The 24023-nt window shown below is 37.9% G+C and overlaps 3 protein-coding genes across 3 annotated transcripts in view; 1 reads left to right on the top strand and 2 right to left on the bottom strand.

Annotated features, from left to right (window-relative positions):
- Positions 1-2668, bottom strand: part of LOC138028787 (omega-amidase NIT2-like) — a 9818-nt gene extending 7150 nt beyond the window's left edge. The window contains exons 1-5 of the mRNA XM_068876404.1: positions 2636-2668; positions 2393-2511; positions 456-665; positions 258-351; positions 71-145 (exon numbers count right to left, since the gene is read on the bottom strand). Of these exons, the coding sequence (XP_068732505.1) occupies positions 71-145; positions 258-351; positions 456-665; positions 2393-2511; positions 2636-2648 (511 nt within the window). The 5' untranslated portion in view covers positions 2649-2668. The remainder of the gene's footprint in view (positions 1-70; positions 146-257; positions 352-455; positions 666-2392; positions 2512-2635) is intronic.
- An 85-nt stretch (positions 2669-2753) lies between these two features.
- LOC138028685 (serine/threonine-protein kinase Chk1-like) lies at positions 2754-11981 on the top strand. Its single transcript, XM_068876285.1, has 15 exons — positions 2754-2894; positions 2982-3087; positions 3213-3336; positions 4380-4444; positions 4880-4949; positions 5150-5259; positions 5363-5444; positions 7062-7166; positions 8028-8109; positions 8203-8228; positions 8486-8582; positions 8856-9033; positions 10222-10353; positions 10737-10838; positions 11619-11981. The coding sequence occupies exons 1-15, from the start codon at positions 2833-2835 to the stop codon at positions 11688-11690; spliced, it is 1413 nt and encodes a 470-aa protein (XP_068732386.1). The 5' UTR covers positions 2754-2832; the 3' UTR covers positions 11691-11981.
- A 1069-nt stretch (positions 11982-13050) lies between these two features.
- On the bottom strand, positions 13051-23890 carry LOC138028686 (UDP-N-acetylglucosamine--dolichyl-phosphate N-acetylglucosaminephosphotransferase-like). The gene is made up of 7 exons (XM_068876287.1): positions 23678-23890; positions 21266-21386; positions 19743-19956; positions 18761-18995; positions 15594-15782; positions 14374-14617; positions 13051-13418 (listed from the first exon to the last, which is right to left on the bottom strand). The coding sequence occupies exons 1-7, from the start codon at positions 23833-23835 to the stop codon at positions 13344-13346; spliced, it is 1236 nt and encodes a 411-aa protein (XP_068732388.1). The 5' UTR covers positions 23836-23890; the 3' UTR covers positions 13051-13343.
- Positions 23891-24023: the final 133 nt, after the last annotated feature.

Consider the following 24023-nt stretch of genomic DNA (forward strand, 5'->3'; position numbering starts at 1 on the left):
AAACAACCAAAATTAATTTTGTATAAAGATGGTTTCCCAAATTGTTTAATTAACCAATAATATGATCTACCTTGCTGAGTGTAAACTTGAGCCATTTCAGGAAACCTCATGTCATAGCAAATTCCAATTCCTATTTTACAAAGAGCTGTCAAAAAATAACAGGAAACAAAAAAATGGGTTCAGGCCAATTCAAATGCATTTAAAACAAGCCAACAAAAATGAAGTGATAATCATGTTAAAATGCGTAAAAGTTTTACCTGTGTCCATCATTGTTAACTGATTTCCAGCAGAAAGAACTTCTGATTCTTGAAAACGGATTTTTCCTGGAACATCTATATCAAAAAGGTGAACCTAAAAAATATAATGTACCTAAATCAAGAAATGTTTATGGAATATTTGCTTGTCTGTACTGCATTTTTGTTGAAGAACAAAAGGTAGCAGATGTTGCAGGTTACCTTCCTGTGTTTAGCAAGCATGGTTCCATCTGGACCAAAGGAAGTTGAAGTATTGTACAGCTTTCCGGAATCTCTTTCAGGAATCGATCCTCCAATGATATAACACTGTGCCTCTTTGGCAACTGATGACAGCAAATTTGTAGATTCTCCAGGGATTTCCTCTGCATAGTCAGCAAAATATTGAGTACCATAAGGTGAATTGAAACACTCCTGTGGAAAGAAGCAAATTCATCAATACTTAACAATTATTACATGTATCTTACAGTATACCCTTCAGTCCAAGGTAAGAGGCAAAATTCACAGACATAGGAGAGTGAGAGAGAGATAAGGATAAGGATCACAATGACTGGGTCTATTATCGTAGCATCAATTAAAATAATAATAATAATAATAATAATAATAATAATAATAATAAAGAGAATGAGATGAGAAATGGGTTAATAATGAGAAATGATATGAACATCAAACGGAAGGGGTAGTGGAAAATGGAAAATGTAAGATCTTGTGGGACATGACCATCCAGTGTGACCATGTTATCCAAGCCAGAAGACCTGACATTGTTGTTGTTGAGAAGGAAAATAACAAGGCAATCATAGTGGATGTAGCTTCACCCTGGGATCACAGAGTGTATGAAAAGGAAGGTGAAAAGATTGAGAAATATCAGGACCTGAAGAGAGAGATTGGAAGACTATGGGGGATTAGGCATCTGGAAGTGGTACCGGTAGTTGTTGGCACACTCGGAGTAGTAAGCAAAAGGTTGGATGCATGGCTTGAGAAGCTAGGTGCTACCATCAGAATGGGACTGTTGCAGAAAACAGCCTTCTTAGGCACAGCTACAATGGATTCTAAGAAAGCTGAAGGAGAAGAAATGACACAAAGGACCTTTGGCCATTGGCTATGGCTCACTCCTTTGGTGTAATGTCGCCATAACATCCGCCAGAGCTAAAGCGCTACATTTACATAATAATAATAATAATAATAATAATGATAATGATGATGATGATGGTGATAAAATGCGGTAATAATAGCAAAATGGTCCTTATACATAATTATAATCAATTATTATAATAATACATATTAAATGTACGAAATAAATTAAATATAAAAATCTAGTTTGGATTTGATTAGTAACCAGTAACAAATTATTTAATAATTAGCTACATGTAAGATTAGACTTTAGTCATTAAAATATGGTCTGATAAGAAATCATGACTGCTTCCTTATTACAGTGCGAAGTGCCTTGCAGTGGCCACCTAACAAAGTTTTTTACAAATTGTTGGCCAATCAGGCTGTGTGAATTTGATTGACAGTCATGCCTCCTTGCAAAGTTCGCACAGTTGTAAGTTGAGTAAGTAGTAAGGTGTGTTGCACTGTAACATAGAACTCTTTCTTTTAAGCACAAAGTCATAATATTATTAAAGGGATTGTGGTACTGTGTAGGTGGTGGGGGTAAGTGAAACACAGAAATGGGTTAGAAACCATTCATTATTTATGCCAGGGCAAGAATGAGGGGAATAAATAATGAATGGTCCCTTAATCAACTGGGTTGGTATGACCACTGTAGAGAAATTTGAAAGCTGACGTTTCGAGGGTTAGCCCTTAGTCAGAGTGAATTAGGGTACCTAGTGTTTTATAAGAGCCATGCTTTTGGTAGTGATATACACATAGCAACAATGATTACAAGAATAAATTAGTTGAAAGAAAATTGTTTGTTAATTTGGTGGGGAATGAGGAAGCCGTTATAAAAAAAATGAATCTTTGTTTGGTACTTTTTCATAGCTACTCCAAGATGAAGGACAATTTGCAGAAAAACACCTTGCAACTAATTTTGCGCTTCAAAAGACAAAGGAGCAATTACGCATGTTTCTGCATTTTAAATACCGAATCAATTTACACTGTACCCCAACCTACTCGTCGCTTATCTGTGATATACCAACCGGTAACGCAACAATCTTTGCGCCTTTAGAGACCGCTTCCTTGATTTTCTCCCTGGCCAGCTGCAAGTTCTGAGCTTTGTTGGAGGAAACCGCTAGTTGGATCAGCGCGATACGAAATGCTGTAATACACAAAAAATTGAGTACAAGTGCGATAGTTTTAGTCTTAGAGAAAACTAACGCTTATTGTCGAGGCCTGATTAATTAAAGAGGATTATTATTTCATACGCAATATTTAAAACTCACTGGAGGCTGCCATCTTGAAAACACAGTCGGAGACCGGGACATCCATATTTGGTTATAAGTACCATATATGTACAGAATACACAATGAGAATCGAGCGCGCGAAAATTTGTAGTTACCGCAGAAGCATGGCGGACGAAAGGTGACTGATCAGAAGTTCGAATTGTGAAAAGAACCGTTGATTACTGCCTCTAAATAACATGACACCTTTTGTAGAAGGATGGGATTTCGTAGAAACCCTTGGGGAAGGTGCTTATGGCGAGTAAGTATGCTTATAACCGTAAAAATGCTTGATTTGCTGAACTAGCTGTTGCGGTGCCAATGACTAATTGCTTTCATTGTCCATTAGAGTGAAGCTAGCCGTTAATAGGGAAACCCAAGAGGCGATCGCTGTGAAGATAATTGATTTAGAGAAAGCTACCGAAAAAGACTGTTATGATAATGTGAAAAAGGAGGTTAGTTATAACCTTATTACTTTGACGCGATTGCTTTTAATCACGTTTTAATTAATATTTGAATGAATGATCCTGAGCCCTTATTATTTAAGCTTATGTTTTCACTCGTTTATTGATGATCGTAGATCTGCGTTCACCGCATGCTTCAAGATGTGCACGTCATTCGATTTTACGGACAGAGAACTGAGGGCAAAAAACAGTACCTATTTCTGGAGTGTGCTAGCGGTGGAGAGTTGTTCGACAGAATAGGTAAGCCTAAAATTGGTGGGCGCTTTAAAATTGTTGGTAGACAGAAAAACTTGGCTGACATAAGGGGTGGACTTTCATATACCGGAGAAAAATGGCGGATGACAGGAGAACCATTGTTATTCGTATTAGGCCTTGTTAATTAGGTATTTGTTATGTTCGCTTTGTTCTTTTGTTTTGTGGTTTATCAAATATTACGGATGCGGTATATGAAAGACCAGCCGACAAAGGAGAGGGGGGAGGGGTGGGAGTAACAGAAGTGGAAGGGTGATGACGATAGGCAGTGTAAGGTTGGTTCAAATGTAAGCTATGAAGCAAAAAGGTTGAATGTCAAAAAATTGCTGGAGGAGAAGTGAAAACATTCTGGGAACTTTTTATGCACAGTAGATCTGATGCCTTTTACACTGAGGGACTCACATAAAACAGTTTGACACTGAAGAACTTGTGGTCCTCCAAGTGAATTGAATGTACTTTTATCAAGGAAATCTTTCTTTTTGAAGGGAAAGGAAAACCAGACCCAGAGAAAAGACTTCTATATCAAAGTGGAGAACCAACAAACTCAACCAAATATTCTCTTCCTGTCGGCCAGTGCTCTTACCATTGTGACATTCCTGCTCTACAATGTAGTGAAATGTGGTTGAGGCAGGGAACACAGTCAAAAACTCCCACCTTTTCAAGTTTCTTTAACAGTTTTTGCATTCTTGCTCTGTTATGATTTCCTCTTTCTGACCTTTTTCCTCCCTTCTCGTCTACCAGTCTTATCCCCTATGTAATGGGCCATTTCCAAGTTTCTGTTTGTCTCGGTTTCGAAGTGAGTCTTGGTTCTCAACCATTGCAAGAGAAATGAGTTTGATTTACCTAAGAATACGCAACTCATTTCCATTTGAATAGTTGTGCACCAGGACTCGCTTTGAAACTGAGGCATGCAGCAACTCGGAAATGGGCTATTATTCTCCCAGGATCTTGTCTTATGTCCCCTCCTACCATACTTCAACGTCTCACCTTACACAAAACGCTCACACAAAATTTACGTTGATGTCTTTCAGAACCTGATTGTGGAATGCCATTACAACAGGCTCAGCGATATTTCAGGCAACTCATAGAGGGAGTGGTAAGAGTAACCTGTTGTACCATGAATTGCCCCCCCCCCCCCCCCTGGTGAATTGCCCCCCCCCCCCCCCCACCCCCCTGGTCCCACCCTAAAGGGAGGTTTTTTAGAAAATCCTCTGTGAATAGAATTTCTGTGACTAGAATTAATAAAAACTATTCTATAAATGACACTACATGTAAGAAAATGGATTTAAAAAAAGGGTTTAGTTTCTAAAGATACTGTGGTGCTGTGTCGGTGGGTGAGTGAAACAAAGAAATGGGTCTATTAACTGGAGTGGTTCAGGGATCAGTGGATCAACAATTAACCTCCATATCCACTCAAACTATGTTTCCTTTAAGCTAAATTTGTTTTAAATAAAAGCCCAGTTGTAAACAATAATAATAATATTGTTATTAGCTTCTTCTCTCATTTATTTATTTATTTCTTTTCTAATAGGAGTACTTGCACAAACAGGGTGTCACTCACAGAGACATAAAACCTGAAAACCTTCTTCTTGATTCTGATGGTAACAGTAGTGATAATTCACTTAATTATTTACAGTTTAGGTCAAGTCAGTACTGAAACAACCAATGTTAAATTCAGGCCGAGGTCTACAATGTAGATGTACTTGCAGTTACAATGGACAAGTTAGGGTTTTCTGCATATTATGATCAGTATTAGTTTGAAATATTTCTTTTGCTGCTCAATGCTGATTCCTATTCTTAGATAATTTGAAAATATCAGATTTTGGCTTTGCAACCGTTTTCCGATACAAAGGCAAGGAACGACCCCTGGGAAGACGATGTTGTGGAACGCCCCCTTATGTTGCACCTGAGGTAGGAATGAATATTTCTTTTTTTTATTCCTTGTAATTTTTGTGGTGAAATTTGCACCTGAGAGCCTTGCCATGATGATAATTATGCATCATTTGCAATGTAGGTTTTGTCTGATTGTGAATACCGAGCTGAGCCTGCAGACATTTGGTCCTGTGGCATTGTCTTAGTTGCCATGTTAGCAGGAGGTAGGTTGACAGCTGTTGAACCTGATATCATGTTCTACTGAAAACAGACTTGTACACAATGTTTTTCCCCTTTTTTTAAAAAAGTATTTCATTGTTCCTTGATATCAACATAATGAACTTTTAAACACATAAGGCAAGGCACAATAGAACAAGACAACAGATATATTTGCGTTTTTTAAGGGGAACACTGCCTTGCAGCTGGTTAGCCCATGCAACTTCCTAATTGCATGACAAAGAACAATGTCACTTATCTCCCCAGCACTACAAGCTGAGTGGTAAACAGCATGTGCTGGATAGGACAAGAGTATTGGTTAGCGAGCAATGTACAAAGACAAATGAGCCAACAAGCTTGGAGGAAGTCACTGCACAGACTTAACGGCACCACAAAGAAGTGACCCAATTTTAATGATTGCAAAGCAGACTACATCCAACCCATCTCCAAAGGGAGGGAGGGAGGGGAAAAACTTTAACAAATTGCAAACAGCTAGGTGCCAAGTATACCTAGGACGGCAAACTGAGGCTTTTATAGCTAGACTCTGTCTATTAACGTAGCTAGTGGTACGGGTTCTACTATGTACATTGTAACAGGTAGGTATTGCATGGCTCTTTAGGCTCTTTAGCAGTAATGAATGAGGCCTTAACAGATTTGGCCAATGTAGATGCTTGTTATAATCTGAGATCTAGGAACAAGGTCTTTACAATGTATAAAAGGTAAAGTCAGCTTACAGGCCTAGTGGCCCATCAGGCCGGAGCTTATCCCCGGTTTCTGTAGCATGAAGCAACTAGGAGTATTTCTACTTCCCCCTGGATGGGATGCTAATCCATCGCAGGGTTACCCCCAGCTTTTTGCTGGTACCCATTTATACACCTGGGTGGAGAGAGGCACCGAGGGAGTTAAGTGTCTTGCCCAAGAACACAACACAATGTCCCCGGCCAGGTCCCGAACCTGGACCATTCGCTCCGAAGTCGAGCACACTAACCATGAGGCCACCGCACCTCCCTTTACAATGTATGTCCTCGTTTTATTTACAAGAAGACCATTGATTTTATGATCTTGAATTAAAGCAGACAGAATCAATTAATGTGGTTTTTGGTGAGAGGAGAAAAGCAAAGCACCCTGAGAATAACTTCTTGGAACTAAACAGAGTAGAGGAGAAACAAACTCATCCCACAAACTTGTAGCGTGTTAACCAATTGACTCCCAGGAGTGATAAGCATGTAAATTCTCCTCACAGTTTCATTGAAATGTCAGTCAGACAGGTACATGTATTGAGAAAGCTTAAGGGGTGTGATCTTGATATAACACCAAATTCTCATTATTACCCAACAAAGAAATCTATGGTACTAGGTAGGAGAATGAATGTTTCGATCTTGGGAATTAATGAATGGGTTAAGTCCAGGATTTAATGCCGGGCCATGTTAATAAGTGTAAAGCGAGTGCTAAATGACATGACTCAAAACTCAATCACTGTTAGAATGAGAATATGTAACTCCAGTGTGCTGCTGTTCAATTGTGGCAAAATAAGTTGAAGTTTTAGTCTACAGTTTTTAACTGTAAACCTACCTTATTAAAAATGCACACTAGTGTCTGGCTTAAATCTTGTCATTGGTTTATAGAACTCCCTTGGGATCAGCCAACAAGGCAATACAAAGAGTATGCTGATTGGACTGATGGCCAAATGCACAGAACACCATGGACCAAGATGAGCCTAGAGTCATTAGGTTTAAAAATAATAACAAGTTTTTTTCATTTAATCATTGCTTTTCCAAAGCTAGCTTTGATTTTTTAGTTCTTTGTTGTGAGTTAAGAAGTAGACATTCAATTAAAACTTTGACTCGATATCTCATTAACTTAATTAGGCCCAGTTCAAATGTCGAACTTTTCATGTACTGAACTTAAATCCCTATTTGATTCGACCCAAATAGTAAAGTTAACAGGGTTGATTCAGACGTTGAACTTATTTTGTCGAACTTATCACTAATCATGATGTACTGTACAATTGAGAATTGTGGGACGCAAAAATAAATTATTCAAATTCATGCATTATATTCCGCACATGAGAAGTTGCTCCACAGTCAATTTTCCCGTGTAGGCCACTCAAACTTAATTCTTGTGTCAACCCAAATTAGATGTGTTGATTCAAACATTGATCTTTTCATGTGCTCTATTAAATGAATTAGGTTTGTTACATTTGAGTACATGTACATGGAAAGTTTGATGTTTGAAGTGGGCCTAAATGACTGTAAATTTAGTGTAAAATTTGTTCACATTATTTTAGGATCTTGTGTCTTATAGAGGGCCTCGATCGATGGCAACGGTCGATATGACGGTGGACTCATGGTTGATATATCAGTTGATCCTCGGTTGCTCCTCGGTCAACACTCAGTCGATAATTGGGGATGACACAACGTTCTTATTTTAACCCAATGACCCCACGGAATGAGACTGGGGGCGTCCTAGGGTGTTTGAAGTGTAAATGGATTGATGAAAAAAAAAAAATACATGTCCATGTACCATTGGTTTCATAAAATTAATAATAAATTATTATCTTTTGTTTGATCACAATTTTTCCACTCTTTCAGAGTTTTTAAAAAAGATTCTGGTGAATAATCCGAAACGAAGACTCACAATACCACTTTTGAAGAAAGAAAAATGGTATAAAAGGTACATGTAAAATAAGATTCCTCTATTATTTTTCCTTACTTTTCTTTCCGTTTTTTTGCTTTTTGTAAATACTTGATTTCAAATTCTTCATAGGTCATTGTCAAAGAGCTCAAGAGATGGTAAGTACTGTACATGGACATATTTAAATTTACTACAACAACTACTCTGTATTCACCTTAGTGTTGGTGACTACTGGTAGGTATTTACTTTAACTGCCTTTTCGTGGCTCGATAAATACATCCACCACTTGCCACCTTTGCAATGGAGAATAATTGTTAATGAATTATTATGATTATAATTTGTTGCTTGGGTTATCTGCAAGGTATACAGTGTAGGTGTTGAGTTTTATTACACAATCATGCCTGGTTTTTTTTAGGTTGTTCACCGGGAGATACACCATCAAGTACCGGACCTTTCAAAAGAAGATGCACTGAGGCTGATGTCATTTCTCCAGTTCATCCAAGAAGAAATCCGTGAGTTATAGTTTCTTGTTTCTTTAGGGCTTATGTTTTAATGAACACTTGGTCATTTGTCTTCTGCAGTTAAAAGGAAAGTGAAGTGTTCCAGAGGTACATGTAGTCTCCTTTGCAATCCTTATTTGGTTGTCACACAATGTGTTGCATGACACCCCAAATAATGGCTGCAAAGAAGACTATTCCGGAAAGGGATGGGGGAATTCTGAACAACGCTAGCTGCACTTAACCTAAGCTTCCTGGATTAAGTTTTTTACCTTCTCATTTGTTTAGAGATCACATTTCTGCATCCCAACCAGAGCCTCGTCGACTAGACAGTGGTATTGGTAGTGGCATTTTGGACAATGTGGATGATGATAGAGGGGTAAATGGGTTGTGTTTTTCACAACCTGTTCATCTTGATCACATGCTGCTCAGTACGCAAATGCAATGCACCCCAGGAGCATCTCAGGTGATGTCAAGAGTTTTGTCTTATTGAACTTGCATTGCCTCTTCATCACTCTTTTTGCACCTAATGGGTCACCATAGCAACAAGAATGCTATCCAACAAAACCTTGTATTTTGTCTTTAAAAGCCTATCTAAAAAAACAACCTCAATGATTACCCTATTAATTGCTGGAAAAGTCATTAGCTGGCTTAGATGAAACTCTCTGCACAGTTAAAAAATTGCCTTGAGTGGATTTAGAGCTACTTAGGTACTTTACCTCCAGAAGGTAGCTCTGAAATTGCCTCAGAGAATTCTTTCTTCATTGGTTTTTTGCATAGAGTTTTAACTAAACCTGCTAATGACTTTTCAACCATAAGAAGGGAGGGTAGCAAGTTCTTTTTAAGATGCATGTATAAGAATCTAAAAATTAAATGCTTTTGGATGGCTCTCCTGTTGCTGTTGTAGCTTATGTTAGAAATAGAAAATAGAACATTATTAACCCTCAGATTTTTAGAGTAGCTACAATGTACAATCCTGGTCAAAACTGTTGGGACAATTCCTGGTTTCCCCCCACCCCCCCCCCCCCCATTACAATTTTTCATGGTCCCCGAAATCAAGATTAGTTCATTGATCGCTCTAATGTTCCAACATTGTCTGGGGGAAAGGGGGGAGGCAAAAAAAGGCAGCAAAAGAAGAACATGCGTTGCTCATACATGTAACGATGGAAGGATGTACAGTTAATTCTCTACTTTTCGGCCAAATTTGACAAGTGTCCTCAAGTCTTGTGACCCGGATTGTAATAGCTAATATCTCCGAGCATTGAACAGAACAACTTTAAGAATCCCAACTGGCCAGAGACAAACCAGTTGGCTATTTACAAGTGCAGCCAGGAAATTGAACCACCGACTACCTGGAACAAATTCAACGAGTGGTCAAAACGTGTCGCGAACCCGGCATCTCTGGATCTCAAGGCATGCGCCCTAACCACTGGGCTGCACTCCTCGTTTACTGTTTGGTGTTTCACTTGTGAGCAGTTTTGGTGATACCATGTTGTAGGGTGAATACTTAGAACTGAAATAATTAAAATGTTACGGTATGTTTCCCTTGACAATTTGGACAATACCAAAGAAAGTAATCTGATTGTTTGGATCTTGAAAGGTGTGACATTCTTGAGAGAAGTAATTTTAAAATAATGGGATTTTTCCCTTTCAGACACCATTTCAGAGACTGGTGAAGAGAATGACACGCTTTCATACAAAGAAGACACCAGAAAAAATGCTTTTTAAATTGAAGGAAGTTCTCGACAACCTCAAATACAACTTCTTAGTCAATTCGCAGCATCAAGTAAGTTGCGGCATGATCTGGTTCAAATCAATAAATTTGGTGAGAGGTGGTTTGGACTATACTTTTCTGATTCTCTATTGGCCAGTGTGACAAATTTGGCATTCAAACTAAAGGGTATCAACATTGAAAACCGAGGGGAGAGGGAGGGAGGGGCATTGCGACTTCTCTGAACTGGAAGAGGGGTTTTTAGGAAGAAGAGGTGAATTTTCGATTCAGTGTCTCAACCTTGTAGTACAATGTACATGTACATAGTTTGAAAATAGATGTTTAAAGAAAAGGAACATGGGAGTTTTATGATAATTGAATGAATCTTTTTACATCACCTAAACACGCAAGACTCTTAAATAAAGTTCATGTCTGTATGTCCTGTTTCATATCCATAGGTTACAATTTTCACCACTGATAAACGACAGAAGAAACTGAGCATCAAGATCAACCTCATTGACATGAATGGTTCTCTCCTAGTTGACTTCAGACTATCAAAGGTAAATAAAACCACAGTTGGAAAGTTGCATTTCATTACAACAATATCAGTAATTAATATTTACCCACCATTAAATTTTCATATTACTATTAGAGCAGTTTTTAAATGACTGTCGAAAGTAATTATGCAATTGCAATTGCTATGCTTAGTGATTGGTTTGAGAATCTCTGGCCAGCTTATCAACCAATGAGAAGGAAAACCAAAACCAATCATGACTTGCATGAGCGATTTTCCCGGGCTTCTTGTAAGTTACATGGAATTGCTACAAATTTGGATTAGTTCATTGTACTGTTTGCACCTGTTGTGTAACATAAAGCAAGATGTGAAAGTTATGAAAAACAAATCATGATAATGTAAAATTTTGCAATAAAAAAGTTCAACTTGTAGTGAAGAATTATATCAAAGCACAAAAAGTATCTTACAATGAAGAGGAAGCTCACATTTTATTGGCTAATTGTGTTGGTTACCATGATGACACCGACATTTGTATATTTTCACATGTGAGAGATAAAAATGATATGTTCACTGTGTGCGGTGAAGATATGTCTTTTTTGTAAAAAAAAAAATCCTGGTATTTCATCAGTATCTATAGAGCTTTTGCACGGCAGCCATGATGCATGGCAGGAACAATGGATTATTTTTCCTATGGGAACAAAATAATATTCTTTCCAATGCAAAACATTTTCATTATTCCTGCCATGCAACATGGCTGCCATGCAAAACCTCTATAATTTTATAATAAAATGGGTTAACTTGTGTTTGCTTTCATTTACCTTTTCAGGGTGATGGGCTGGAATTTAAAAGACACTTTCTAAAGATTAAAGCACAACTAAAGGACATCATAGAAAGATAACAATATTCATTTAATTGGCCCAGGTACATGTACCATGACTTGTAGGTTTATCTTACATATTTCGCCAAATTTATTGTAGAAAAAAGTAAAGAAAGGTTAAAAATTAAATTTTGTTACTGTTCCGGATGAGATCAAATCTCATTGTTTTTATTGTAAACAGTTAAGTTCATCTTGTGTTAATAGTTACTGAAAGCATTCAATATTTTATCATAGTCTACAATAATCACGTTGCCACAATGTTGACAAAATGCATTTTATTTTAAGTAAATAAAGTCCAAACATTTTATTAAACATAGCAGTTTTTTTTGTAATTAAAAAAAGCACATTTTTGACTAAAAATTATCATTCTTCACACATTTTCATATGCTGATGCCAGCAAAGCCTTCGAAATGTTGACCATGTTGAATAAAGTTTAAAGTTTGAAGCTTTGGACACTCACAAAAATCATTTTGTTATATGTGATTTTCCTGAGTGTCCAAAGCTTCAAACTTCAAACTTAAATCAACATGGTGAACACATTCCCATTATTTGACAGAAATGCACCTGGCCAAAACCACTATCAATGGTAAAAAAGCTTTTGAGGCTGAAAATAATGTCTTTATACATGTAAGTTTAATTCCAGGCCTAAGTATTAGACAATCCATACTTTTGCATTTCTACCCTTCAAGGATAAAATTTTGACTACATGTACAGCACTATATGCTGCTCTCTTCATCCATTAAAGTGCCTATCGTCTCAAACTTTTCCACTCAATTTATTCTCTGAAAACGTCCCAAGTAATTATATTGTGTAGTTTTTGGGACCTTTTCATTGAAATTTCACTTTTTATTGGCTTTGAAAGACAGGAAAAATGAACATACTTTGATCAATAGTTGATCAAATTTTTCCACTTCATTTATTCTCCGAAATCGTCCCAAATACATCATGTTGTTTTAAGAAACTTTGGATTGAAATTTCAGTTTTTTATTGGCTTTGAAAGACTGGAAAAGTGGTCAATACATACTTTGATCCATGACCAAGCAATGAAGGGGAGTGGGTTCGATACTGGGTTGAGGTCACAAATTCATTTGCAGCTCTTTTCAAAAACTATACAAAGCAGTCTCTGGCGTCAACCAGGTATCACACTCACTCCCCTTCATTGCTTGGTTATGGATCAAAGTACATGTACAGTGTATGACCACTTTTCCAGTCTTTCAAAGCCAAAGAAAAACTGAAATTTGGAGAATAAATAAAGTGGAAAAAATTGCTAAGGCGATGTGCACTCTTAGCTCCAAAATCCATTTGGCCTCACTTCCCTCCATCCGTGGGGAAAGAAGACCCTGTTGAGCTTGACTCTAGTCTAGTCTTTCCTCCTTAGTCCTCTTTGATTCTTTTAAGAAAAAACTTTCTGTGTTTGTTTTGTTTTCTCACAATAATCATTACAGTACATGTACAGTGTAGCTGTTCATGTCATTGGTGACCATATCGCCAACTTTTGAAGTACTGATTCCTGTTCTCTCAACACACTGACGATTCAATTACGGTATGGAATGAAACAAATTCAAGAAGGGTGTGGCTGGATAATGTAAAAAGAGGCTGAGTTCTCAAAACGAAGATTCTCCACTTGTCACATCAATTTGAAATGTCAATGTTGGTGACCATTTGCCATTCAGTCTAATGCTCTTCAACATCATAGAAAAATCTCACAAGATGATAGCGAATGATGAAGGCTATTCCGGTACCACCAACCTGTAAGTAAAATGAAAGCAATGGACTTACTTAGTAATGCTGTCAAAGAAATCATTGGACGTCCGGTTGGCAAACTGCTTGCAAGTGACTAGAAACACACCTAAGCTGCATTTACACCGTCCATTACTCAGACCTTGGAATGTTACCCTAAGCAAGTTTTTTCAAAATCAGAATTCAAAAACTGGGCTACCACTTTTTGACAGACAAAATAATAATCACTTTTGAAAGATTTGGAAATTTACATGTGATTGCTATGGCTTCCTGACTTAAACAAAAATGAAGAAAAAAAGCACAAGTCTATAGCGCTTCTCCTGCCATCCAATTACATGTAGTTACATGTAAATTGAAGGTGATTGGCAAGTACATTAATTTTATACTGTACTATTCAAGTTCAGGCAGCCAAACAAACTTCCCACAGACTTAATAATTGATTCAGTGTAATAAATAATAATATAATAATGCTAATAATCATCAGTGTTTAATATGAAAAAAGTGTCAAATAATAGGCCATGTTGGTTTTCAAATTGTCATGCAAATTAGCCATGTGTTATGCTGGGGGGCAAACATTGGAAAATTGGCTCGCCGAAATATTGAAATAACATACCTGTAACCACAATTTTACATCTTTGATTGCCTTTGACATTTTTCCTTTCTACTTCGTTATCTGCTCATTTTTCACTAAAAAAACATCAAAGTCACTTGTGTAATCATTCTATTTTACTACTTAGGTGATAAACATTCAATGAACATGAAACAAATCATCTGTGTGGCTAAGATGTTCGTTATAACCTCTCGAACTTGTGTTGTTTGCCCCCTCAGAAGTGTGTAGCTAATTGGCATGATATTTAGCAAATCCAACATGGCGGCCATCGTGAATAAGGTCTATTGCCTCTGGTTCAAACTTGGCCTAAGTTCATTTTAGTTTCATGTTTATGAAGTGCTTCTTCCAACTAACCTGTATAAGGAGCATTATTGAAGTCAACGTTCTTTCATGTATAGGACCAAGTATTTTGATAACAAAGTTTATAAGTGTGAAGTTATTGACTCTTGCCATCTTCTTATCTTCCCCAACTCCAGTTTCTATTTGAACTAATCTTAGAAAACTGAAGACAGATAAAATTAGTTTTCCCAGCGGATGAAGGTCTGACATCTTGAAAACTGTAGAACTCATTCCTAGCTTGCCAGTTTCTGGATTAAATCTGTTTAAAACAAGGAGAAAAAGAACAAGAACGTATAAAGGCAATTGCCGTGGCTAAAAGAGACAGGTATCTCCTCTAAAATCTAAAAATACATGTGATAAGGTGCTGGAATCTATGTACAGTACAGCGTAATGAAGATGTACTCCACTTCAAATGCAAAATGTTCTAATGACCACATAAATTTGACTCCAATTCTGCACAATGTAATTAAGATGAAAGATTGAAGAGCTCTTGCACTTATCGGGACAATTTAAGCAATCATCTCTTAATATAGACACCTGAAAAATTCAGGCGGCTTCAAACCCATGACAATGCTCTACCAACTGAACTATGAAGCCACACAGTTGGGAGCAGGTCAGTTTGTTGGGCTCCAGTGTTCCCATGAAAGGAATGATAAATGAAAGAAAATTAATGTGTACACATTTCAAAAACACTTCTTTCATACAATGTAAATTTATAGCCAACTACATCAAAGGCTGATGTAGGTTTTTCGCATTTCCTTGCAACTGAATTTATTACTACTATCATATCATTAACATCATCACAATCGTTATCATTATAATCATCATTTTGTCACGAAGTATGTATTATGTTGGCCATACCAGTACAATAATTTTATATACATAAGTCTCTTCTGTCAAGGATCTCAAGCATTCAGAACCTGTCACAATATATGTGTTGAACCTAGTAGTGCTGACTTTTGCACTTCACTTCCAGCTGTCCAAAATATAGCTCTAAATTTTTTTTACTTGATATCAACCTTAATGCACCTACAGCAATGTTGGTACACTGTATCACTTCAACACTAATTCTGCCTAGTTTGGGATCTTTTCAATCTCTTTTAGACTACTGTAATGTTGTGATCACCTGGTGAAATAATACCGGTATAAATTATTAAAATAATTATCTTTGTCATCATTAGTACTAAACACAAACATGTCATGCAGTAGTCTATGTTGATGTCGTGTTTACTTACTTGGGAAGTCGATGTCTTGGACAGGGAATGAACCGAAACAGTTGAGGAGTAGAATAGACAAAGTTGATCACTTGTGGAATAAAGAAGAGTAACATTGTTTTGCTAAAATGACCCAAGATTCCAACAACTGCAAAGGTCATGCCAGCAAAGTAGCAAAATGTGTCTCCAACAAAGACTTGAGATGGGTACCTGAAATGAATGTACAAACCAACAATCAGCTAGTCCCCTGCGCAGACTTCTTGTGACTTGTCACCCAATCTTTCCATGAGGAGGAAACACTGTGTGATGTGTTACAAGAATGTCTACATACTTTAGGAGGCTAACAATCAGCTAGCAGAGGAAGAAATAAAGTGAAAAAATTAATGTTCTCACACAAAGCTAGGATAATGGGGTCCAGTGGGCAGGGATCTTCAGGCTGCATTGGTTTGTTGGTAGCGCAGTTTGTTTTTGTTTTATTTTGCCATCTGCTGTTGCCTGACCTGCCTCTTCCACCCACCCTTCACAAGTCTTTTCAGTGCAGCTTCATAGTTGTTTTTAATGTTTATCACATTCCATTCAGTGCGGGAATAATGTACTGTAAGTTAAGCCGTGTGGTTGGCTGAGTTCCCAGTTGTGTGTCCAATTACGAGAGAGAGCTTTATCTTCATTTTCATAATGAAAGTGCAGTGATGCAGTGTCTGATCTAGGATTTCCAGCTAGGGGGGCAATGTGTCCCAGTCAGCAATGTTCAAAGGGACATTTCGTTTTTTGGGGGGTCACTATATATATTTTTATTCTAATGTACCAGATGTTATGTTATCAAAAAATGCAATGTTCAAGAGTGAATAGTTCTAGAGGAAAGGCAAAGTTTATTCACAAAAGAGTAACAAATCTGAACCACATTTTACTTGCTTCAACACAGTTTTTCAACAGCTGAGTTGTATGAATCAGAGGTACTGATGTTGTCTCTTAAAGAAAGTAGAGGAAGAAAAAAGGACAACCGACAACTGTGAAGATACAAAGCTACCCTTGCATGTTCTCTGATTATGAAGTTCTACTGCTGCAAAATTCTCCTTGTTTTTTTTCCTTTGCACAAACTGACAGCTCTGTTGAAGTCATCACTATCAACTGCAGGCCCATCAACACTAATAGTCATGAGATTTTCTAGCATTTCTCCCTCCATTCGATTTCTGTGGGCAGTTTTAGTTAAATTTTGAGTGTTAAATCCACACTCTACATCAGCTGTTTGCAGTGGAAGAATTTGGGCCAGCTGTGCCAACTTTAATAAATTTTGGGAAAGTCTCTGAATGAAACTTGACAATACAACCCCAGAGAGTGGATGACTTATCAGTTGGGTAGCGCTGCTCCTTAACCAAAAACCATTCCATCTTGGTTCTTGTCGGATCAACAACAGCAGGAATTACAGTTACTTTTCCACCATCCTTTGTCTTGTTGGATCCACAGTGATCCAACAGTTTCAGTAGCTGATCATTTCCATAATTTGAAAGATCTTCAGTTGTTACGAAAGACACTCCCCTCAGACTCAAAATTGAAAAGGCATTAACAAGGTCCTGTGATTGTTGTGGAAATCTGGCAGTTATCTCTTCAGTCAGCTTGTCAATAAACTCATCTCTGCTCTTGATCAACCCTGTAGTTTGCACAACCAATGGTAAAAGGATTTGATTTCTTTGATTTTTGGCAAAGTGAACAGAACATTTCCTTTGGTGGATTGAACTTCAGCCATTTGTAGTTCTCTAGCTAGCTCTTTTGAAAGTTTCATTTTGCCAACTTTGATTTCGGTTCACTTGATTGATTATTCTCAGGCTCAGCTTCATCATTTGCCGTGGACATTCCTGCCGTTTTTCCTTTGTGTCGTTGCCCAAAAAATGCTGAAAGCCTTCTTTGTTTTGACATCAGTATGCATTCATGCACATCAAGAGAGGGGCTCTCAATTAAGCACATGGATCTACATAATTCCACCCCTCCACCCCAGTAGCGTTTATTCAAACTAGTGCCCGGGAACCTCACAAAATGGAGCCTTTTACGTACATCATATTCTCTGGATTTTGGTTCTTGTTTTACTTTTAATCTTCTGAAATTTAAACCAAAATATTGCTATAAGACGATTTTGTACAAGGAGAAATTACATTTCCTTGTTTCTTTTTCTTTTGAAGCACAATTTGAAGTTCGCCAAAATGACCCAGAAAAGGTATAAATTGAAGGGGACATATTTGCTCAAACCGCACTAATCCTGCAATGGCGTGATCTAGATCAGACACTGGTGATGTACTGTAATGGCCATTTTGCACTGGATCATCAACCATTAATAACATTCTTGGTGGTTCAAGGTCTGGCTCTGACACTGAGCTGTTTCTTGAGACAAAATTTCCCTAAGCAGTTCCTCTCTCCATTCAGGGGTTCATTTTGCAAAAGTCTTGTAAACTACTTGACTATGAAAAACCATCAGAGTAGTAATTGGCAATAAATTATTCCATGAGCATGCATTGGGTATGAGATGGTAACGAGGCCCATAGTGCTGAGTTGGCTATAACCAGTCTCATATCCAACAAGCCGTAATGGAATCATAATAATAATAATAATAATAATAATAATAATAATAATAATAATAATGTTTTATTCAATTTTCATTAAATTCTGAACGCTTGTTACACTTGGAAACTGAAGCCAATCAGTTTCCAGCTGTGCAACACTTGACGCAATCAGTTCTATATTAGGTCATACGGTATATGAGCTGATAACCAAGATTGAGTGAACCAGTCAGAAAGCCAGAAACACAATAGCGAAGTTTCATTCCATGGAATTCTTTTCTTTTCAGAATAGAGAAGGAATTAATTCCTACATGTAGAAATGTGTCAACTCACAAGAGTTGTGTTTTTTATATGAAGAGCATTGAGGTCATGTCCTTTATTAGCAGGGCATAAGTTTATGAACTTTTTTCTCCAAAGAGGAGGAAATGTTACATGTAGTCCTGCGACCGGTTGCTCGAAGCCCAGTTAGCGCTAACTGTCAGTTAAGAGGTATCAAAACCAATAGGTTTCCATGGTATTTAACGCTGGTTAGCGCTAACCATGCTCGGGCCTGGTGTTCAAATTAATCATTACTAAACTTAAGAATAATTTTTAGACTAAAGGAATCTTTTAAGCTACATGTACAAATTCCTGACTTACCAATTATAATAGAGTAATGCTGAACATGTTGCAATAAAAGGCATCATGAAGTATGCCGAAAATAAGTGAGCTTGCCAACAGCAAGTTCCTTGAAGCTCAATACCATTAAACAGTAAGATGGAGAGAGCAATAATCAGCGACTGCCCTGCCTCAACGCCATTGATACCAGATAAGATGTTGATTGCATTTGTGCAGAATACTGCCAGCATCCCCATGTACACATAGTAAAATATTCCTAATGGAAAGAAAGATTTAGAAGATACATTTAACTTTGCAAATTCCTGGTTGTACATTGAAAAGAACAACAGGAAGGTGTTAACAAGGCTAGGATCTTATAATCGATTAGACCTCCCCAAAAACAAGAAGTGTGTATTAATATTATTAACAGTAACTGTTATTACTTAATAGATTACTTAAATGCAGGAAGAGAGTTGGAAGAGATTACTTTATTACTTTGCAGATGGGTCAGCAAAAGTGAGAGCATCAAATTAATAACTAATCACAAAATAATAATTACTGGGATGAAATCATACACTCAGGCTGAATACAGCAATTGCCACAATAGCATATTACTTTTACATTTGAGCGAATGTGAGAATGATAATATGTACACATGAGAAATGAGATGTTGATAGAACCCACTGGGAACTCGGAAAAAATGCGAGCCCCAGATGGGATTCGAAACCACGACCCTCCATGATCTAGTCGGATGCTCTAACCACTGAGCTACTGGAGACTCTATGGCGAGCAAGGGTGAAATGTGGGTCTTTGATTCGAGCTGCATCACGCAGCTACAGAGTCAAATGACAACTGACAGCATAGCTCATAACTGCATATCTGAGATGCGGCCAACCAACCACCCAAGTGAGCGAATGTGAGAATGATATATATACACATGAGAAATGGGATGTTGATAGAACCCACTGGGAACTCGGAAAAAATTCTTCATAGCGTCATGTTTCAAAACAAACAAAAATCTTACCTAAATCAAGATCAAATCCAAAGATAAACCTCACTGGTTTAGGTACGATTATTGTTGTAACACCAATATTAACATAATAAACCATAAGTAAAGGCAGAGATGCCATCGTTGGAAGCAAAAGCTTATCTCTCCACTTGAGGTTCAGAACATCGTCAGCAAAACCAAGGAAAATCATACAACAGATTGACAGAAGGCCAGCGATAAACATGACAAACTATATGAACAGAAAAAATTATCATGAGCTTCTTTCGACCTGTTTATATCTCTGATATGCAAGACTTACAGTACATGTACGTGTGGTGTGCTTGTGTTGGACATAATTTTCAAAGAGAAGAGTGAGAGAGAAATTAGGGAGGAGGTACTTGTGAACCATGGTTACACATGGAGATCAGATGTGGTAAATTCAGGTATTTAGCAACATCTGTTTTTCTTAATGTCATGCAAATTGACCACTCCTGGCCCGGTTGTTTGAAGGGTGGATAGCGCTATCCACTGGATAAATCACTATCCACTGGATAACTCAATTGCTAGTGTTTGTCCGCTGGATAGTGATTTATCCGGTGGATAGCGCTATCCACCTTTTGAACAACCGAGGCCTGGTGATTTTCTCAGTTTAACGCCATTCTAGAATTTTGGCAAATACTGTGCAAGGAATAATAATTATGTTCAGTTAGAACGCATTCTAATAATTGTGTCATTCCTGTGGGATGTCTGTCGGGTGAACCGGTATCAATTGTGATGCCATTTTGTTCTGGCACAAATAACCTTGATCTCAGGTGTTAGTGTTACAGCTTTCCCAAGGGAAGTCAAGTCCTGTTGGACTGGGTTACTACCTGGATGGGTGAACGTCCAGCAATATGTACCTTAAGCTTTTCTAAAAATATTAATTCCCGTTACTGTAATAATTTTGCGATTACTCCAAGTCGCTCGGCTTGGAAAGTGTGAGTACACATTCTGAGAATAAAATTGGTGAGAACGGTGTGGATATTTAGAGAGAAAATTGAAAATTCAATGTCAGGTGCTCTCATCCTCCTCAAATTTGATCATTTCGTGTTATTGTCAAGATGAGAATGGCAAAGAAATGACTTTTTGTATCAAAATGTAAAATGCATGTGCAGGCGTGCAGAACTATTGTTTTTGCCAATTAAACCTATTGTTTTGTGGTGTTCTCTTAGCTGTTGTCGTGGTCCATGCTTATGGTCCCTAATACCCCGTGCTGTACACGCTGTTTGGCTGTTCTCACAAAACTGATATTGCATTATAACACATGAATTCCTTTATTGTTTCAATACAATTCTTGGCAACAAGATAAAATTCAAAACACTTAAGTGTGATACCTTCATTACTGAACAAAGGCTAGAAAAGGGAACAAAAATCGATTCTCCCCAAAATATACAACTACTGGTACTCTCAAATACCTTGTAAATGACAAAACAGGAATTGAACACACCTCACTAATCCTTGATTACTGCTAGTAGAAAGTGTTTTTACACAATGTAATACTGATAGCACATGTTACATACCTCATGGTGTGGAAAATCATAATCACCTTTCTCAAACCATATTGTGAGAAAAGGAATTGGGATAAACAAGAACATGGAAACCAGAAAGACCGCACCAGTCACAACTCCAAGACCCTCAGGGCTAAAAGAAGACAAGCTGATTTGTTATTATTGTGTCTTTTATTGGCTGTATGCAAAAATGGCTGCCAATAAATTATTCTTTTGTCTTTGTGTCAGTTAGGCTTACTGGCCTCGTTAACATGTGCAAAATTGAAAGAAACTTAGCTGTAAAACAAGGCTTGTCAGGCTAATTTGCACAAAGATAAAAGTCTAATTTGCTGGTGGCCATTAATTTTTTGCATTAGGTCTATTGACTTGGGCATACTAAAGTTCTAAAGGCTGGTTTTCACAAGTGACAGAGTCAGAGTCATACTCAAGCACAGAGTGATACGATCTGGTGAAAATCAAACTGTCGGAGTTGGAAGCAGAATACGGATTCCGCTTATGACTCTGTAGCTTACAATCCACTGCAAACTGCACTGTCGGATTCAGAAGCAGAAGTGTAAGAATTAACCAATCACAATGCTCGATTCCAAACATTGTGATTGGTTGGTTCTTCTGCTTTGGCTTCTGACTCGGACAATCTAGTTTTCACTGGATCATAAGCGACAGTCATGAGCGGAGTCGGAAGAAATGGAACTGTTCTGATTCTTCCGACTCCGATTCCGTTGATATTATAACTCCGCTTATGACTCCAATCATTGATTTTCATTTGGTCATAAGCACTCTTACGACTCTGTCGTTAGTGAAAACCAGCCTTAATAGTTCCAATCAATGGTTTGTTTTTCAATGCCATCAATCTGTAGGAGTCAAAGGGGTCACATCCAGCATTGTGATTCAGATATGTCCAGAAATGCCCCAAATTAGATGCATGCAGATTCCAATAAGTGTCCCGTTGCTCTTCTCTCCAACTTCTACACCACTCATGTCTTGGAATACAGACAATTAATGCCACAAAGTGTTTCTGGAATGCTGCTCTTAAGTAAGGACAGGCAGCTGCACTTACCCTAAGTTAAAAATAATGCTAACCTTTACCCTACAGTGTGGCCCAGTGGTTAGGGCGCTTGCCTCGAGATCTGGAGATCCCGGGTTCAAGACTCACTCTAAAGGAAAGGACATTTCATGTTCGGCAGGTACAAAACGCAGGGCACAGGTCACAGGTCATCATTTAACCTATACAGAAAGTATCCTAAACATTCATAAAAGCGAACCTTAGGCCTAATTAGGCCTAATTAGGCCTAAAGTAAAGTATCCTAAACATTCATAAAAGCTAATTTTAGGCCTAATTAGGCCTAAAGAAAAGTTTTTATGCCTAAGGTTAGCTTTTATGAATGTTTAGGATACTTTCTTTATAAGTAAAACAATGACCTGTGACCTGCGTTTTGTACCTGCCGTTTCATGTTGGATGTCAAAATTGGGATGCATCTAAGTTGGTCCATTTCTCGACATTAGTGTTGTGATTGGCTTATTTTGACCAATATATGGTCCACAAACTGTCACGGCAAAAAGTGATTGGTAGCAGTAAAAAGAAAAAACCCTTGGTTGAAAGTTGGACTTCTGAGTCCGTTCATTTACATGTATGAAGGAAATAGTAAACCCAAGAATTAATGAATGAAAGGGTAGTTTCTAAAGAAACTGTGGTGCTGCGTCGGTGGGGAAGTAGTATACGAAAATTTGGTTTTATCAACGGAGTTGATAATGTAAATTGGCCACCGTACAGAGATTCTAAAAGCTGACGTTTCGAGGGTTAGCCCTTCGTCAGAGCGAATCGAGGGATTATGGGTGGTAGTATACGAAAATTTGGTTTTATCAACGGAGTTGATAATGTAAATTGGCCACCATACAGAGATTCTAAAAGCTGACATTTCGAGCGTTAGCCCTTCATCAGAGCGAATCGAATCGAATCGAGGGATTATTATCCCTCGATTCGCTCTGACGAAGGGCTAACGCTCGAAACGTCAGCTTTTAGAATCTCTGTACGGTGGTCAATTTACATGATCAACTCCGTTGATAAAACCAAATTTCCAAGAATTAATGATTAGATCCAATACATTACTCGGCATACCGTACTACACCACCTTTTTTTTCTAGCGGCATTACCATGCATATTTTCCTGAAACATTTGCAAGATATGAAATATGCTTAACTTTTGAACGCAGGGATCAAAATCCTCGACGTCTCCATGGAAGCACAAATGGAGCTTTGACACGCGTGCTGCGAGAGATTCATATTTTGCTGATCTATTTTGCTAACTGCACACGCGTCCCTCTAGTATTTTAACACACACTTCATCGGAGTTAAGCCTGGAATCACATCTAAGGTTCCTATAACCTAAAAATTCATTCAAATATCTCAAGACAAGAGGAAGCTCACATCAACTCCTTGTTATCCTTCTTGTTGAGATCTTTTCCGCTAAGACCGGCTGCAGTAAACAGTAGTTTCATCCCTGAGATTAGCTTCAAGGTCACGAGAAATGCCGCAAAAGACATTGCGAAATTCAAAATCAGTGGGTATATCATTCTGTAGATCATTTTCGGAGTTTTACAATCAAAAACAGTGTCTTTTCCAAGGTATTAAAACACTACATTTCTGATGAAATTTCAAAGTATATATTTTTGAAGGTAACAGCTGATCAACCAATCGCGGTTACTTAAGTTTGGACCCAGTCTCTCTCCTACTCCTACATTTGGGCTGCTGTCGCCTTCGTCGCGCCTGTGGT

This window comes from Montipora capricornis, chromosome 13 (genome assembly GCF_036669925.1).
Source record: "Montipora capricornis isolate CH-2021 chromosome 13, ASM3666992v2, whole genome shotgun sequence".
NCBI classification, from domain to species: domain Eukaryota; kingdom Metazoa; phylum Cnidaria; class Anthozoa; order Scleractinia; family Acroporidae; genus Montipora; species Montipora capricornis.

Coding starts and splice junctions, on each gene's coding strand:
- LOC138028685 (XM_068876285.1), top strand. CDS start 2,833: ATGACACCTTTTGTAGAAGGATGGGATTTCGTAGAAACCCTTGGGGAA. Junction 7,167..8,027: donor GATGAGCCTAGAGTCATTAG/GTTTAAAAATAA, acceptor CCACTCTTTCAG/AGTTTTTAAAAAAGATTCTG. Junction 8,110..8,202: donor AAAGAAAAATGGTATAAAAG/GTACATGTAAAA, acceptor AATTCTTCATAG/GTCATTGTCAAAGAGCTCAA.
- LOC138028686 (XM_068876287.1), bottom strand. CDS start 23,835: ATGATCTACAGAATGATATACCCACTGATTTTGAATTTCGCAATGTCT. Junction 14,618..15,593: donor CCAAGACATCGACTTCCCAA/GTAAGTAAACAC, acceptor TGTTTTAAACAG/ATTTAATCCAGAAACTGGCA. Junction 13,419..14,373: donor CAATAATGCTCCTTATACAG/GTTAGTTGGAAG, acceptor TTTTACTTACAG/GTTGGTGGTACCGGAATAGC.